This window comes from Ovis canadensis, chromosome 26 (assembly GCF_042477335.2).
Source record: "Ovis canadensis isolate MfBH-ARS-UI-01 breed Bighorn chromosome 26, ARS-UI_OviCan_v2, whole genome shotgun sequence".
Taxonomy (NCBI): Eukaryota; Metazoa; Chordata; class Mammalia; order Artiodactyla; family Bovidae; genus Ovis; species Ovis canadensis.
This window is the reverse complement of record NC_091270.1, coordinates 23,028,371-23,043,980: the sequence shown is the minus strand read 5'-3', so window position 1 is coordinate 23,043,980 and position 15,610 is coordinate 23,028,371. Positions and strand designations below refer to the sequence as shown.

The 15,610-nt window shown below is 43.2% G+C and overlaps 1 protein-coding gene across 2 annotated transcripts in view; it reads left to right on the top strand.

The window, feature by feature from the left end:
- Positions 1–8,759: 8,759 nt before the first annotated feature.
- The window catches only part of GPM6A (glycoprotein M6A), a 249,754-nt gene continuing 242,903 nt past the window's right edge, over positions 8,760–15,610 (top strand). The window contains exon 1 of one of the 2 annotated variants that reach the window (XM_069573103.1): positions 8,760–9,098. In XM_069573103.1, coding sequence (XP_069429204.1) covers positions 9,095–9,098 — 4 coding nt within the window. In that variant the 5' untranslated portion in view covers positions 8,760–9,094. Of the gene's footprint in view, positions 9,099–14,912; positions 15,047–15,610 lie in introns of those variants that run through there. The other variant, XM_069573105.1, reaches the window with a different exon arrangement.

Below are 15,610 nucleotides of genomic sequence, written 5' to 3'. Positions count from 1 at the left end.
AGGCAGGACTCTCAGCTCCAGTGTGCTTTCTTTCTCCAAAGAAACCACAGCCAATCGTGGGCATGGCTGCTGCAGAGCTGGCTGGCTGGCAGGACTCAGAGAATGGGACAGTGAGAGCCCACGTGCAGGCTCTGAAAATAACTCACTAAGACCCCAGGGTCTTCTGCAGTACTCTTGTGGGGAGACACTTCGGGACCCTCAAGGTCAGGTGGCCTGTCATCCATTCTAAGGGAATTTAAATTTAAATTAACTTTTAGAAAATAAAACTTTTTCTGTACATTGGAATTTGTGAACTGAGATTTGTGCTTATAAAGCACTAATAAAACATGCATTAAACCAAATTACTTAAGATTTCTGGGCAGTGGTGTTTTCCTATACAAAAGCTGGAGGATGAGAGATCATCAAATCAAAATATCTTGTGTGTCTGTGATAGAGATTGTGTGTGTGTGTGTGTGTGTGTGTGTGTGTGTGAAATTTCTGTTAAAATGTTGAGCACCTACTATACGTCAAGCACTACGCGCCTAATGCTGGGTGCACAGTGCTGAGAAGACTCCTGGTTCCTGCCCTCCCAGAGCCTGTAGTTTAAGAGAGACACAGGCACTGAGAAATGAAGCTACAGTTCCTGTGATGGGAGGACAGGCTGTGTTTGGAGCATTTAGATGGTATGTCCAAGTCTCCATGTCATGAACTGCCCCTGAATCCAAGCTGCAAAATCCAGACAGTAGATATTTACCGAGCAAAGTAGGAGAGGAGATTGGTTGGGAGAAAGAGTCGTTTTAAGCCAAAGGGATAGCATATTCAAAGGTCTGAGAAAAGAGAAAACATGCAAATAATGGGAACCTTAACAGTGATACCTTCCCAGGTGGCCCAGTGGTAAAGAGTTTGCTTGCCAGTGCAGGAGACGAAGGAGACATGGGTATGATTCCTGGGTCGGGAAGATCCCCTGGAGGAGGACATGGCAATCCACTCCAGTATTCTTCCCTGCGAAATCCCATGGACAAAGGAGCCTGGTGGGCCACAGTTCATAGAGTCACAATGAGTTGGACATGACTAAAGCTGCTGAAGCGGCTGAGCATGCCTGCACGTAGAGTAATGTGCAGGGTTAACATGGGGACTGCTGTGAGGAATGACCGCCTCAAGAGCTGAGACTGGAGAGCTGAGTGCAGGGCCACCACAGCACCACATCCCCTCTATGCTGTTTCAAATGTTTCCTTAATTTTACAATTTGTCCCTCTCTCCACTCATTTCCCCTTGGTAACCATAAGCTTAGTTTCTGCATCTGTGACTCAATTTCTATTTTGCAAATAGGTTCATTGGGATTGACATATACACGCTACTTTTTATAAAATAGATAACTTTTATCTATTTTCAGTTCAGTTCAGTTCAATTCAATTCAGTCACTCAGTCGTGTCCGACTCTTTGTGATCCCATGAATCGCAGCACGACAGGCCTCCCTGTCCATCACCAGCTCCCGGAGTTCACTCAGACTCACGTCCATCGAGTCGCTGATGCCATCCAGCCATCTCATCCTCGGTCGTCCCCTTCTCCTCCTGCCCCAAATCCCTCCCAGCATCAGGGTCTTTTCCAGTGAGTCAACTCTTCGCATGAGGTGGCCAAAGTATTGGAGTTTCAGCTTTAGCATCAGTCCTTCTAAAGAACACCCAGGACTGATCTCCTTTAGAATGGACTAGTTGGATCTCCTTGCAGTCCAAGGGACTCTTAAGAGTCGTCTCCAACATCACAGTTCAAAAGCATCAATACTTCCGTGCTCAGCTTTCTTCACAGTCCAACTCTCACATCCATACATGACCACTGGAAAAACCATAGCCTTGACTAGACGGACCTTTGTTGGCAAGGTAATATCTCTGCTTTTCAACATGCTGTCTAGGTTGGTCATAACTTTCCTTCCAAGGAGTAAGCGTCTTTTAACTTCATGGCTGCAGTCACCATCTGCAGTGATTTTGGAGCCAAAAAAAATAAAGTCTGACACTGTTTCCACTGTTTCCCCATCTATTTCCCATGAAGTGATGGGACCTGATGCCATGATCTTGGTTTTCTGAATGTTGAGCTTTAAGCCAACTTTTTCACTCTCCTCTTTCACTTTCATCAACAGGCTTTTTAGTTCCTCTTCACTTTCTGCCATAAGGGTGGTGTCATCTGCATATCTGAGGTTATTGATATTTCTCCTGGCAATCTTGATTCCAGCTTGTGCTTCTTCCAGCCCAGTGTTTCTCATGATGTACTCTGCATATAAGTTAAATAGGCAGGGTGACAATATACAGCCTTGAAGGACTGCTTTTCCTATTTGGAACCAGTCTATTGTTCCATGTCCAGTTCTAACTGTTGCTTCCTGACGTGCATGTAGGTTTCTCAAGAGGCAGGTCAGGTGGTCTGGTATTCCCATCTCTTTCAGAATTTTCCACAGTTTATTGTGATCCACACAGTCAAAGGCTTTGGCATAGTCAATAAAGCAGAAATAGATGTTTTTCTGCAACTCTCTTGCTTTTTCCATGATCCAGTGGATGTTGGCAATTGGATCTCTGGTTCCTCTGCCTTTTCTAAAACCAGCTTGAACATCTGGAAGTTCACAGTTCACGTATTGCTGAAGCCTGGTTTGGAGAATTTTGAGCATTACTTTACTAGCATGTGAGATGAGTGCAATTGTGCAGTAGTTTGAGCATTCTTTGACATTGCCTTTCTTTGGGCAATGAATGAAAAGTCACCTTTTCTAGTCCTGTGGCCACTAGTGAGTTTTCCAAGTTTGCTGGCATATTGAGTGCAGCACTTTCACAGCATCATCTTTCAGGATTTAAAATAGCTCAACTGGAATTCCATCACCTCCACTAGCTTTGTTCGTAGTGATGCTTTCTAAGGCCCACTTGACTTCACATTCCAGGATGTCTGGCTCTAGGTGAGTGATCAAAAGTAATGCCTTATTAGTAACAAGGACCTACTGTATAGCACAGGGAACTCTACTGGATACGCTGTAATGACCTAAATGGGAGCAGAATCTAAAACAAGTGGCTTTGTGCATAACCGATTGAGTTTGTCGTACACCTGCCACTAACACAACATTGTAAGTAAACTATGCTCCAGTAAAAATTGATTGCACAATGTTTATCTTATTTTAACATTTAGGTGAAGAATTTTAAATCAGAAAATTACCTAAATGGGAACAGAATCTAAAAAAGAGTAGACATATGTATTAACCGATTCACTTTGTTGTACACCTGCAACTAACGCATCATTGTAAATAAACTATACTCCAGTAAAAATTGATTGTACAATGTTTACTTTTTTTAACGTTTAGGTGAAGAATTTAAAATCAGAAATTACATAACCAGATTCATGTGTTTTGGATGATAAATTTGGCCTCTGAATAGAAGATGAAATGGTGGTGGGGGAATTGTATGTTGTAAGTCAGATGGCTTCTGACAGTCCATGCTGCTCTGAAATGCTGTTATCTTTTTCAAGTCTGGTCCAGATGTTTCGCCATACCGTTTACGGAATCAAAAGCTACCAGCACTGTTCGGTGGTCTCAGGACAACTTATTTCTTTCCCTAATTCAGATTTCTCCATTGTGTTTGGATCTTGTCCTTGGAGTTCTGCTGAGAATGCCACTGATAGGTCCCTCCCAGACCTGTGAGTTGCTGAAGGATCTGAGTCTCACTGTGTTAGGTAACAACTGCTCTGACTTGGCTTCCGCATGTAGAAATTAGCAGAATTTAGAAATGTAGAAACATGTAGAAATGTATTACAATTAATAAACTGTAGTAAATAAATTAAAATTTATTAATTGCAAATTAATAGTAATAATGCACTGAATTCAGAGTCCTTGGAAGACCTACATATGCAATGTTTATGCAAAGGACCTAGCACATAGCTCAGTTCAGTTCAGTTCAGTTGCTCAGTCATATTTGACTCTGTGATCCCATGAACCACAGCATGCCAGGCCTCCCTGTCCATTACCAACTCAACTCCCGGAGTTTACCCAAACTCATGTCCATTGAGTCAGTGAAGCCATCCAACCATCTGATCCTCTGTCATCCCCTTCTCCTCCTGCCCTCAATCTTTCCCAACATCAGGGTCTTTTCAAATGAGTCAGCTCTTCCCATCAGGTGGCCACAGTATTGGAGTTTCAGCTGCAACATCAGTTCTTCCAATGAACATTCAGGACTGTTTTCCTTTAAGATGGACTGGTTGGATCTCCTTGCAGTCCAAGCGACTCTCAAGAGTCTTCTCCAACACCACAGTTCAAAAGCATCAACTCCTCAGCACTCAGCTTTCTTTATAGTCCAACTGTCACATCCATGCATGACCACTGGAAAAATGATAGCCTTGACTAGATGGACCTTTGTTGACAAAGTAATGTCTCTGATTTTTAATATGCTGTCTAGGTTGTTCATAGCTTGCCTTCCAAGGAAGGAAAGCATCTTTCAGTTTCATGGCTGCAATCACCATCTGCGGTGATTTTGGAGCCCAGAAAAATAAAGTCAGCCACTGTTTCCACTGTTTCCCCATCTATTTGCCATGATGTGATGGGACCGGATACCATGATCTTAGTTTTCTGAATGTTGAGCTTTAAACCAACTTTTTCACTTTCCTCTCTCACTTTTATCAAGAGGCTCTTTAGTTCTTCACTTTCTGCCACACATAGTAGGTACTACTATACGTGACTATTTTTTATGGTTGATTTGACCTTTCCAGGAGATCCATCCTGATAAGACTTGGATGTTCTCATACACATGTCACTCCTTGCCCTGATTGCCCAGATGAAAGGACTCAGGGTAAATTTAAACCATATTTAGGTCTATCGACACAAAAGATAGTATCGTAATTGAAATGTTGCAGTAAAAATATAATACCAGGCTTCTCCAAAGAAGCAAATGAATAAAGAAACTAGACAGTGCTTATCTTCATTAAAGAAATATATGAAGTGTGACTGGGGTGATGTGGCTTAAATGGGGCTTTGAAGGCTGGCTCCATGGACACACACACAGCAAACTTCCTTAGTGTGGAGCTCACAGCAGGAGTGCTAGATACGTAAGGGAGGTCTGTTTCTTCTACATTAAAAGTAGATCTGAGTTTAATTGCATTTTAACTATTGTGTTTCTGAGATCCTGAAATAATTTATTATGCTTCAGATATGTTCATTTCTTTCTGGGAATTCTGAAAGTTTTTTTTTTTTTTAACAAAACAGAAGCAGAAAAGTAGAGTTATAGATGTTACAAACTTATGGTTACAAAGGAGAAAGGGGAAGGAGAGATAAATTGGGAGATTGGTATTGACATGCACACTATACGCCCTACTATATGTAAACTAGATAACTAATAAGGACATATTGTGTAGCACATGGAACTCTACTCGGTACTCGGTATTGCCTTATATGGGAAAATAATCTAGAAACAAAGAAACAACAAAAAATTGCCAAAGTACTATGAGTTTGGAAGGGAAATATAGTTTTGTTCACACTAGGAAAATATTATCAAATCATTTTTATCTTTATGATATCTAGAGTAAATTGAGCAACATACAAAACTGCTTCATTGGTGGAAAAAATTACGACTCATTTGCTTCTGGTAACTGGACTGCATTTCACAATAGATTGAAAATGAAATTTCTTAACTTTTCCCATATCCTTTGGGGCCTGTAGAATGGCATGTTATTTAATGAGCTTATTTTGTGTGCAGAATCTAAGTTTCCTCTCACACAAATCATTCTAACTTCTGCCTTTCACACTTTACTTTTTAAAGGGCCTCAGTGATTTCTTAAACATTTTTGTGTGATTTTGAAAAATGGTGTTGGTTGTGCTTATTTATATAAGGTGTACATGTGGTAATTTACAATGTACTATGTCACTTATCACTCTTGGATAAAATTATGGATCATGGTCATATTTCCTAATTTTTCATTTAGATCAATGTCAAATACTCTTAGAAATATCTTAAAATTTGTTTTGCAACTCTGGGAAGAAAGACACTAAATATGAAAAAACTTTTAACTTTGAGGACAATCAAAATGTACACATTTATTGGTCCTTGGCAACTTTTTTTTTTTTTGGCAACTTTTATCTGTTACTATGTTTTGATCCCTTTATGATGACCAGTTAATTGGTGAATTGTATTAGTCAGGGCTCAACAGAGAAAACTAACAGGATATATATGTATTGTATGCTATGCCACTTCAGTCATGTCTGACTCTTTGCGACCCTATGGACCGCAGCATGCCAGGCTTCCTTGTTCTTCACTATCTCCCTGAGTTTGTTCAAACTCACGTCAATTGAGTCAGTGATGCTATCCAACCGTCTTGTCATCTCTTGCCCCCTTCTTTTCCTGCCCTAAATCTTTCCCAGCATGAGGGTCTTTTTCAATTAGTCGGCTCTTTGCATCAGGTGGCCAAAGTATTGGAGCTTCAGCATCTGTCCTTCCAATGAATATTCAAGGTTGATTTTCTTTAGGATTGACTGGTTTGATCTCCTTGCAGTCCAAGAGACTCTCAAGAGTTTTCTCCAGCACGACAGTTTTCAAGCGTCAATTTGTCAGCGCTCAGCCTTCTTTATGGTCCAACTCTCACATCCATACGGAACTATTGGAAAAGCTGTAACTTTCACTATATGGACCTTTGTCAGCAAAGTGATGTCTGTGATTTTTAATACTCTGTCTAGGTTGGTCATAGCTTTTCTTCCAAGGAGCAAGTGTTTTTTAATTTCATGCCTGCAGTCACCATCCACAGTGATTTTGGAGCCCAGGGAAATGAAGTCTATCACTGTTTCCATTTTTTCCCCATTTATTTGCCATGAAGTGATGGGATCAGATGCTAGGATCTTAGTTTTTTGAATCTTGAGTTTTAAGCCAACGTTTTCACTTTCTTCTTTCACCTTCATCAAGAGGCTCTTTAGTTCCTCTTTGTTTTCTGCCACTAGGATGGTGTCATCTGTATATCTGAGGTTATTGATATTTCTCCTGGCAATCTTGATTCCAGCTTGTGGTTTATCTAGCCTGGCATTTCACATGATGCACTCTGAACATAAGTTAAATAAACAGGGTGACAATATACAGCCTTGACTTACTCCTTTCCCAATTTGGTACCTGTCCATTGTTCCATGTCTGGTTCTAATTGTTGATTCTTTACCTGCATACAGGTTTCTCAGGAGGCTGGTCAGGTGGTCTGGTATTCTCATCTCCTTAAGAATTTTCCACAGTTTGTCGTGGAGAATCCACACAGTTAAATGCTTTAGTGTAGTCAATGAGGCAAAAATCGATGTTTTTCTAGATTTCTCTTGCTTTTTCTATGATCCAACAATTGTTGGCAATTTGACCTCTGGTTTCTCTGCCTTTTCTAAATCCAGCTTGTATATCTGGAAGTTCTCATTTCATGTAATGTTGAAGGCTATCTTGAAGGATTTTGACCATTATCTTGCTAACATGTGAAATGAGTGCAATTGTGTGGTAGTTGGAACATTCTTTGGCATTGCCTATCTTTGGGATTAGAATGAAAACTGACCTTTTTCAGTCATGTGGCCACTGCTGAGTTTTCCAAATTTGCTGGCATGAGTGCAGCACTTTAACAGCATCATCTTTTAGGATGTGAAATAGCTCAACTGGAATTCCATAACCTTCACTAGCTTTGTTCATAGTGATGCTTCCTAAGGCCCTCTTGACTTCACATTCTAGGATGTCTGGCTCTAGGTGAGTGACCACACCATCATGGTTGTCCCCAAAAGCTGTGCTTATGAATTAATCTCCAAACATTCATCATTTATCTTTCTTGGATCCAGTATAAGTTTATTCTTTGCTGCAGTCACAGCTCATTTAGTCAGTTTCTAGAAGGGTGATGCGTTTCTCAATGGGATATTGAACACTTTTATCAACTACTTCCTTTCCCCACCCATAAGAACAACTTTCTATTTCCATTTAACTGAAACGCATTTGCAATATCCTTCCAGGAGTGTGTCTCTTCCATTACGTGAAGAATAGCTGTGCAAACGTTTCTGTGCCATGTTAATGATGTGCTCAGCATTTCTTCATGTTTTTCTGCCAAACATGCTCTTAATTATTTTTCATATTGTCTTCTCCATTATTTAGCAATGTTCCTGGAAGTTAGTAACCATGCACTTTATTTCATTCTTCTGCTGTTTATGGCATAGATTTGTGTATTTTAGGGTGTGTCCTGTATGAAAAAGTAGCTTAAGACACTTCGGGGACTGACTTACTGAAATAACTCTCCAGTATGAATCCTGTAAGAACTAGGCCAATAACCCAAAGAATTATATAATTTCTTTCTTTTTTTTTTTAGCTTGAGGGACCTTAGAGATCACTTTTTCCAGATCTTTCATTTTACAAATTAGGAAACTGAGTCCTCTTGTATTAGTGGTAGAGCAGAAATCACCACCTCGTCCTCCAGTTGGCAAGCCCAGTGCTTTTCTAGCAGCATCTACTGCTCCTTGCACTGAGTCATTTATTTTCCAGGTGACTTTTGCATATTGTGATGTGTGTGTGGCGGGGAGGGACGTTACAGCCTTGCCAGGTTATAGAAACGAACATATGTAACATAGAAGAAAGAAGAGAGATATAAATTCATGGGAGAATTTTCTCTTCCTGTTACCTTAACATTGTTATTTAGGGAAAAACTAGTGTATTGAAAGCAAGAGAAGATTTTTAGGGAAATCATCCTATCAAACTCCTCTGGAATCAGCTTTCCTGGTTAGGGTTTCCAGGTTACAGGTTATGATCTTGGCTACCAGGTCATCCGTGTGCCCTGAGACGCGGCGAGCGTGTAATGTGGATTCAACGTATTCCAGGGGGAGGTGTTTGCAAGTGGCCGGCCAAGTGGACGTGATCAGGGCAGGAAAGGGGCCCGGGGAGGGGAGCGGCGGGAACCGCGAGGCCACAGCCAGTTGTCCGCCGAGCAGGTGGGAAGAGGGAGGGGTCTGCGCGGCCGCCGGGTGCCAGGAGCCCCGGCAGCCGGCTCCGCTGGGAGGGGCGAGGCTGTCACTCGCGCGGCGCGGAGCAGGAGAGGCGCGCGGAGCTCTCGGGCCCGCGCTGCGTCGGCCGCCAGCGCTCGGAGGGGCCGCCGGGCAGCGGGACGCGGCGCCATGGGTGAGTGTGCAGCCCGCGGGGCGCCCCGGGGCTCGGCCGCGGGAGGAAAGCGGGTGTCGGCCGGCCGGCCTGGGATTGCACTCCTCCCCGCAACAGCCTGTGGACTTTTCTCCGGGAGCCAGGCGGCGGGAGCGGGGTGGCACTCGGAGGTGGGCGCCGGGGGAGGACCGCGGTCCAGAGGGCGTCGCCGCGCGTGGGCGTCACGGGGGGCGCAGAGTTCGAGGCTGGGGGGCTGTCCCCACGTGCGCCCCAGGAGCCCGCTGAGACGGGGCGCGGGGAGTGGGGACTTTGCGCAACTTCACTCGCACCGGTTTGCGTGCGGTCAGGCGCCGGGGCAGGGCGAGGAGGGACACTTTCCAGCCTCCGCCTCCACCGGGTGCCTTCGTTGCGCAAAAGGCTGCAAGTTAAGGCTGAAGGCTGACCTGCCTCGGGGTGCGACCCGGTCCAGGTCCCAGGGCGCTGGGGTGCGCGCGCGCCGCTCCGCTCAAGTTTCTAGACCGACTGCCCCCCGCCCCCGCTTCCGCTTTGGAGTTTCGGGGCGGCACCTGGGTGTGAGTGGCTGGGGTGGGGGAACCCGGTGCGGGGACCGGTGCCGGAGGAGGTAGCGTCCCGGGAGAAGAGCTCGGAGCCGCGCGCGGGGGGCGGAGGGCTGGAACCACGCATCCCGCAGGCGCGGTCCAAGGAGCCGCCGGCGCGGCGGCTTTTCGTGCTGATTAGGGATCGGCGGGCAGCCCGGACTGACCCTTCAGTGCCAGCGTTCTCGTTTCTTCTCGGCCAAGTCCATTACGCCCCTCCCCCGGCCTCTCCCTTGTCCTTTGTTGTGAGGGATTTCTTCCAGAGTGAAGGAGGCCTTGGGGATTGACGTGCTCGGGTGAAAATTCCTAAGTTCCCACAGGCTCCAGGGGTAGGGGTGCTCTGACTGCTAATCGGTGGATTTTATAGACGCTGGCCAACTTGGAAGAAAGGAGGACAGAGAAAGCTGAGGACATTTTTGCCTATGAATGTTAACTGTGGTCAAGACATCCATAGTCTGTTGCATGACCCTGGAAAAGTTTTAAAAAGTCCTGTTTTTAAGGGCCTGTGAATAAACTAGCCTTGCAAATGATCTGCAGCATGAGCTGTCTTTAAAAAGTTTCTGAAACAGAAGGAAAATGTTCCATTTAAAAGGGAAAGATAAAACACTTTTTCCCCCAAGCATGGCAGAATGAGTTTCAGGCTCTTTCTTTTGTTGTGCATGGTCATATAAACTCTTGTTAGAATAACACAGAGAGAGGAAAAGCTCTCATAAATGGGAAAACCCAACATAATTGACTTTCAGTGAAGTAATCTATTCACTTCACTGAAAGCATTTAAGATGCTATTTTGTATACTGCATAAAGTCTCCAGGAAGAGTGACCTTAAGCTTGAGTGGACTGTCTATCCAAGGGTAAGGTGCACATAATTTTGAAGTTAATTATTTCCCCAGCTTGCATTTCCAAACTATAATGAAGAAGGTAGGTCTTGGCTTTTACCTCAACAAATTAGACAGGATCTCAGGTTACAGCAGAGTGTTCTCCTGGAGAGGAGGTGCGGTTAGCCCCTGAACCCTCTGATCAGACTGAGTTTGGCCTCTGACTCTTAGAACTTCTCTATCCTACCTGTAAACTGACAGCTGAAATTTGTCTGTTCCTTTTTCTGCCGTAAATGGACTGCATTTTCTTATTGTGACTGAGGTCACTAAAAGCTCATGGAGCTGTCAGGTGGCTAGTAGGAAAGAGTGGGTTGAGGAAGCCGGTGAGAACCCAGCGGGCCGGGCGGTAGAAGAAAGGACAAATGGGTGGTCTGGGAGTGAGGATCTGAGGCCAGAGCTCAGGACAGAGACCCAGACGCGCAGTCCACACATAGCAAGAGCCCTGGAAGGAGGGGCGGGCAACATGAGAGAAGGAAGGAAATCTGTCCAGAAACGAGAGAGAAAACACTTGGTCACTTAAGGTCATCTTTCTCCTCATCTTTTAAGTTACTTGTGAAAAGCACAGAAGTTCATTACTTAGCACTTCTTTTATTTAGAGGTAGTAGGGGGGTGAGGATTTAGCACTGGAGTCCAAATTGCTAGGATAAGGGGGAAGGCAGTGTAGCTGAATGCCTGACTGTGCCAGCAGGGTAAGTCCATCTTTTCCTGGTGTCATGACAACTGAAATGTATCATTTCAAGAAAGGAAGATGGTGCTGTGGGGGTGAATATAGCCATCAATTCTTGCTTGGCTCAGAAGAAATCCATGCTCTAGCATCATGGAAGAATGAAAGTAATTGGTTAATCAAAATATTCTGAATAATCGATGGTTATCATATGTATAATGCACAAGGCTATTTCTCAAAAAAAAAAACAACACACACACACACATTATTTGCTAAGCAGGCAAATTGAGGTTTAATATCCCTTGCTTCCTCCTCTTATTTTCTCAGTGATGCCTTCAGCTTATCAAGGTATGCAATGGACTTCCTCTCTGCCCCCAAGTTTTGCTCTGCACAAAAGATATGATGAAATATTTCATACTGAAAAAGTATGGGACTGACTCATTGGTAAGAATATTTGTTTCTTAGCTGCAAGGTTGACTTGAACCTGCACAGTCACTAATTATGAAATTGCAGGCTCCGGTGTGAGACAGGTGGGGGAATATTTTAAATTTCTCCTCTCACCACATCACTCAGTGTTCCTTGTTGTATTTAAAAAGTGGTGTTGAACATTATACAGAAGATATTATGGAAAGTTTCATGGAGGGAGTGGCTCTAAACCTGGTGATGCTTGAAGGGATGTGAAGGATTTGGGGAGGAGGCAGGTATTCCGCAAAGACTAATGGATCCCTGAGCAGAGCTGAAAGAATTTCATGGAGCAGTAAGACACGATTGACAGAATGGATTGGCAGGATGACACTCGATTTCGGATAGCCTTCAAAAGCAACCTGAGGCATTTAGAATGTATATAATAGGAAAGAGGAAATCGTGGAATATTCTTGAGTAGAGAGGAATTGTAGTGAGATTAGTGTTTGAGGAAGACAAATTGAGCAGTGTTGTTTAAGATAAAGGATAAACTAGGGCAGAACCAGTTGTCACAATAATCCTGAAGTGCTATGGTCCATGTCTAGTTCAGTTGCGATGAAATAGCAGCACTGATGGAAATGGAGAAAGAAAGATGGATGAATGATATTTCTAATTAAAAAAAAATTAGGAAATTAGGTCTAAAATTAGGAAATTAAGTGATAAAGAGGAGAATGAATGAGAAGCATTTTCTGGAGATTTGAAACCTTGAGGAGTGGGGATATAGTAGATCCCTTGATAGAGTTTTTAAAGAATAAAACAGATGGTTTATTTTCCAGATGCTATGGACAGAAGATAAATTTTATTTTTGAGATGTTAATTAAATGGTGATGGCTAAACATGTTAACACATATGTTAGTAAATTGGAAACATACAGTGAGAAATTAATCAGAGCACAAGAATAAAAAGGAAAATAAAGGTTAGAAGGTCACCAACCTTTGGTGAGCAGTAAATCCATGTAATAAATTACCTGTTTGGAGGTGAACAGGTATGTGGAGGGCTGGTTGAGGGAAAGGGAAGGAGGATAAACACTGTCTGCAGGAAGAGAAATATCAACCACATAACATGTATCAGTGCCCTGAAATTAGAACAGTGAAGTGTGACATCTTTAACTTTCAGTGTTAGATCTAGGAGTCCACAAATTTTGACAAGAGGAAAACATCAGATGGAAATATTTTGATGTCATTCGGTTTCAGTAAAAAGGATCTTGGTTAAGGATCTGAAAATTATTTGCAAATTTAAGCCAAGAATAATGGCATGTGGTATCATCTCGAATTCATACTTTTTTTCTTTGGGAAAGTATGACCCCCTAGAGGTAGTTACGAACAAGGTACAGAGAGGCAGGATTTGAAGTCGGAGAAGCAAATGATAATCTTTAGGTGGATTATGCAGACGTTAGGGATCCTGTTTTCTTTTTTGTTTGATGAAGGGTCGTTCATGATTCTATACATTTCTGTAGCTCAGATCTTGATTTAATAATAGTTAGTAATAATTAATAAAAACATGTAAAAAGTTAAGCTTGAGCTATTTCCATGAAACAAACGAAGAATATTTTAAAGATGATAAACGACTAGTTGAAACTTTTTAAGGGTCAGTTGGCCTCTAGTATATTACATGCTTTGCTGTGCTAAGTCACTTCAGTCATGTCCAACTCTTTGCGACCCTATGGACTATAGTCCACCAGAGGAGCCCAGAGGACTGTAGGCTCCTCTGTCCATGGGATTTCCCTGGCAGGAATTCTGGAGTGGGTTGCCCTGCCCTCCTCCAGGGGATCTTCCCAACCCAGGGATTGAACCTGTGTCTCTTATGTCTCCTGCATTGACAGGTGAGTTCTTTACCACTAGTGCCACCTGGGACTCCAGTACTTTGGCCATCTGATGTGAAGAACTGACTCATTGGAAAAGACCCTGATGCTGGGAAAGATTGAGGTGGGAGGAGAAGGGGACGACAGAGGATGAGATGGTTGGATGGCATCACTGACTCAATGGACATGGGTTTGAGTAAACTCTGGAAGCTGGTGATGGACAGGGAGGCCTGGTGTGCTGCAGTCCATGGGGTCACAAAGAGTTGGACGCAACTGAGTGACTGGACTGAGCTGAACTGAACCACCTGGGAAGCCCACTAGTATGTTATATGCCCTGCTGCTGCTGCTGCTGCTGCTGCTGCGTCACTTCAGTCGTGTCCGACTCTGTGTGACCCCACAGACAAAAGCCCACCAGGCTCCCCCGTCCCTGGGAGGCAAGAACACTGGAGTGGGCTGCCATTTCTGTCTCCAATGCATGAAAGTGAAAAGTGAAAGTGAAGTCGCTCAGTTGTATCCACCTCTTAGCGACCCCATGGACTGCAGCCTACCAGGCTTCTCTGTCCATGGGATTTTCCAGGCAAGAGTACTGGAGTGGGGTGCCATCACCTTCTCCCTAGAAAATTATAAAAGTTTGATCCTGAGCAAAGAAAGATAAACTAATATTTTGGTTATCTTTGCTGCATACCATGTATCCTTATAACTAGTGAATTAAAACAATTTGTTATTATCTCTATGGTTCTGTGGACTTTGCTGCTGAGCAATTCTTATTTGAGGTCTCCTGCCTTGTGGTTCAGTATATGCTGAGGGTCAGGCATCTGAAGACTTGATTGGGCTGGTCGCTTAAAGCGGCTCCCACCTGTAGCTGACGGTGGATGCTGGCTACTGGTTGGGAGTTCAGGTGGGGCTGCCTGCAAGTGGCTTGGACTTTGGGCAGCATGGTGGCTGGGTTCCAAGGGGGTACATCCCTGGAAAAGTGTTCCAGGAAAAAACCTAGGCAGAAGCTGCAAGACCTCTATAAGCTGCAAGACCTGCTAGAACATCGCAGGTTCTAGAGCACCCCTTCTGCTGCATGCTAATGCTCACAGAAATCACTGGGGATAGTCAGAGTCAAGGGAGGAGCATGCCTGTTCAAGGACAGAAGGACCTGAGGGAGCCAGCTGCTTGAGCTCATTCCTAAAAGAGATGCCTGGTAGATGTGTTTTACAATGGAGACATCATCAGGTTGACCTCTGAAAATTTGGTCTTTTATTTAAAAAACTTTTTAATTGGAGGATAATTGCTTTACAATATTTTGCTGATTCCTGCCATGTATCATCATGAATCGGCGATAGGTGTACATATAGCCCCTCCCTCTTGAATCTCCCTCCCACTTCCCACCCCATCAGACTGTCACAGGAGCACCAGGTTTCAGTTCCCTGTGTCATACAGCAAATTTCTGAATCACATATGAGAAAGGATCTTTGCTTTCGTGAGAGCTGTGAAGACATCCAGATAGTCACACTAGTTTCACAGGAAAACATTTGAGTGTGGAAATTCATGCCTGGGTGGAAGTGTGCTAGTGAAGTGCTGGGGTAAGCTCTGCTCAGAATAATTTCAAATAGAATCAGCTGGCATTTCTTTGTTTTAATTTCAATTTGAAGTTTCTAAGGCTATTGTAAATTACTATTTATTTTACTTAAGTTGGAGTTTGTCATAAATTGAAATGTATAAATCCTTTATTCAATATCTTCTTGTCATACTAAACTAAATGTTTTGTAGTGAACAGTTCAGAAGGTTGCATTATTTTTCAAGAATGTGTTGACTGTATGAAATATGCAGTTGGTATGGTGCAACTAAAAATAAGTATAGTCTTAACTATCGCTTTTTTTTGAAAGATACGTTTCTAAATTAAATATGTAACTGTCAGTTTATTAAAACTTTAAGTGTAAGTCTCATTTTACTATTTTTAATTGGAAAGAGAGCTGACATTCATGGTTACAAAAATATAGGTCTTTCTCCTTAGGTGATTGAAAAACAAAGAAAAAATAGGGTAAAGGAGATGGGTTTAAAGTCAAGGACAGAATTAGTTTCAACCTAGAAACTTAGAGGCCTTAAAAAAGAATTAGATTCTGATGGTTGCAACCTGACTGATTTGA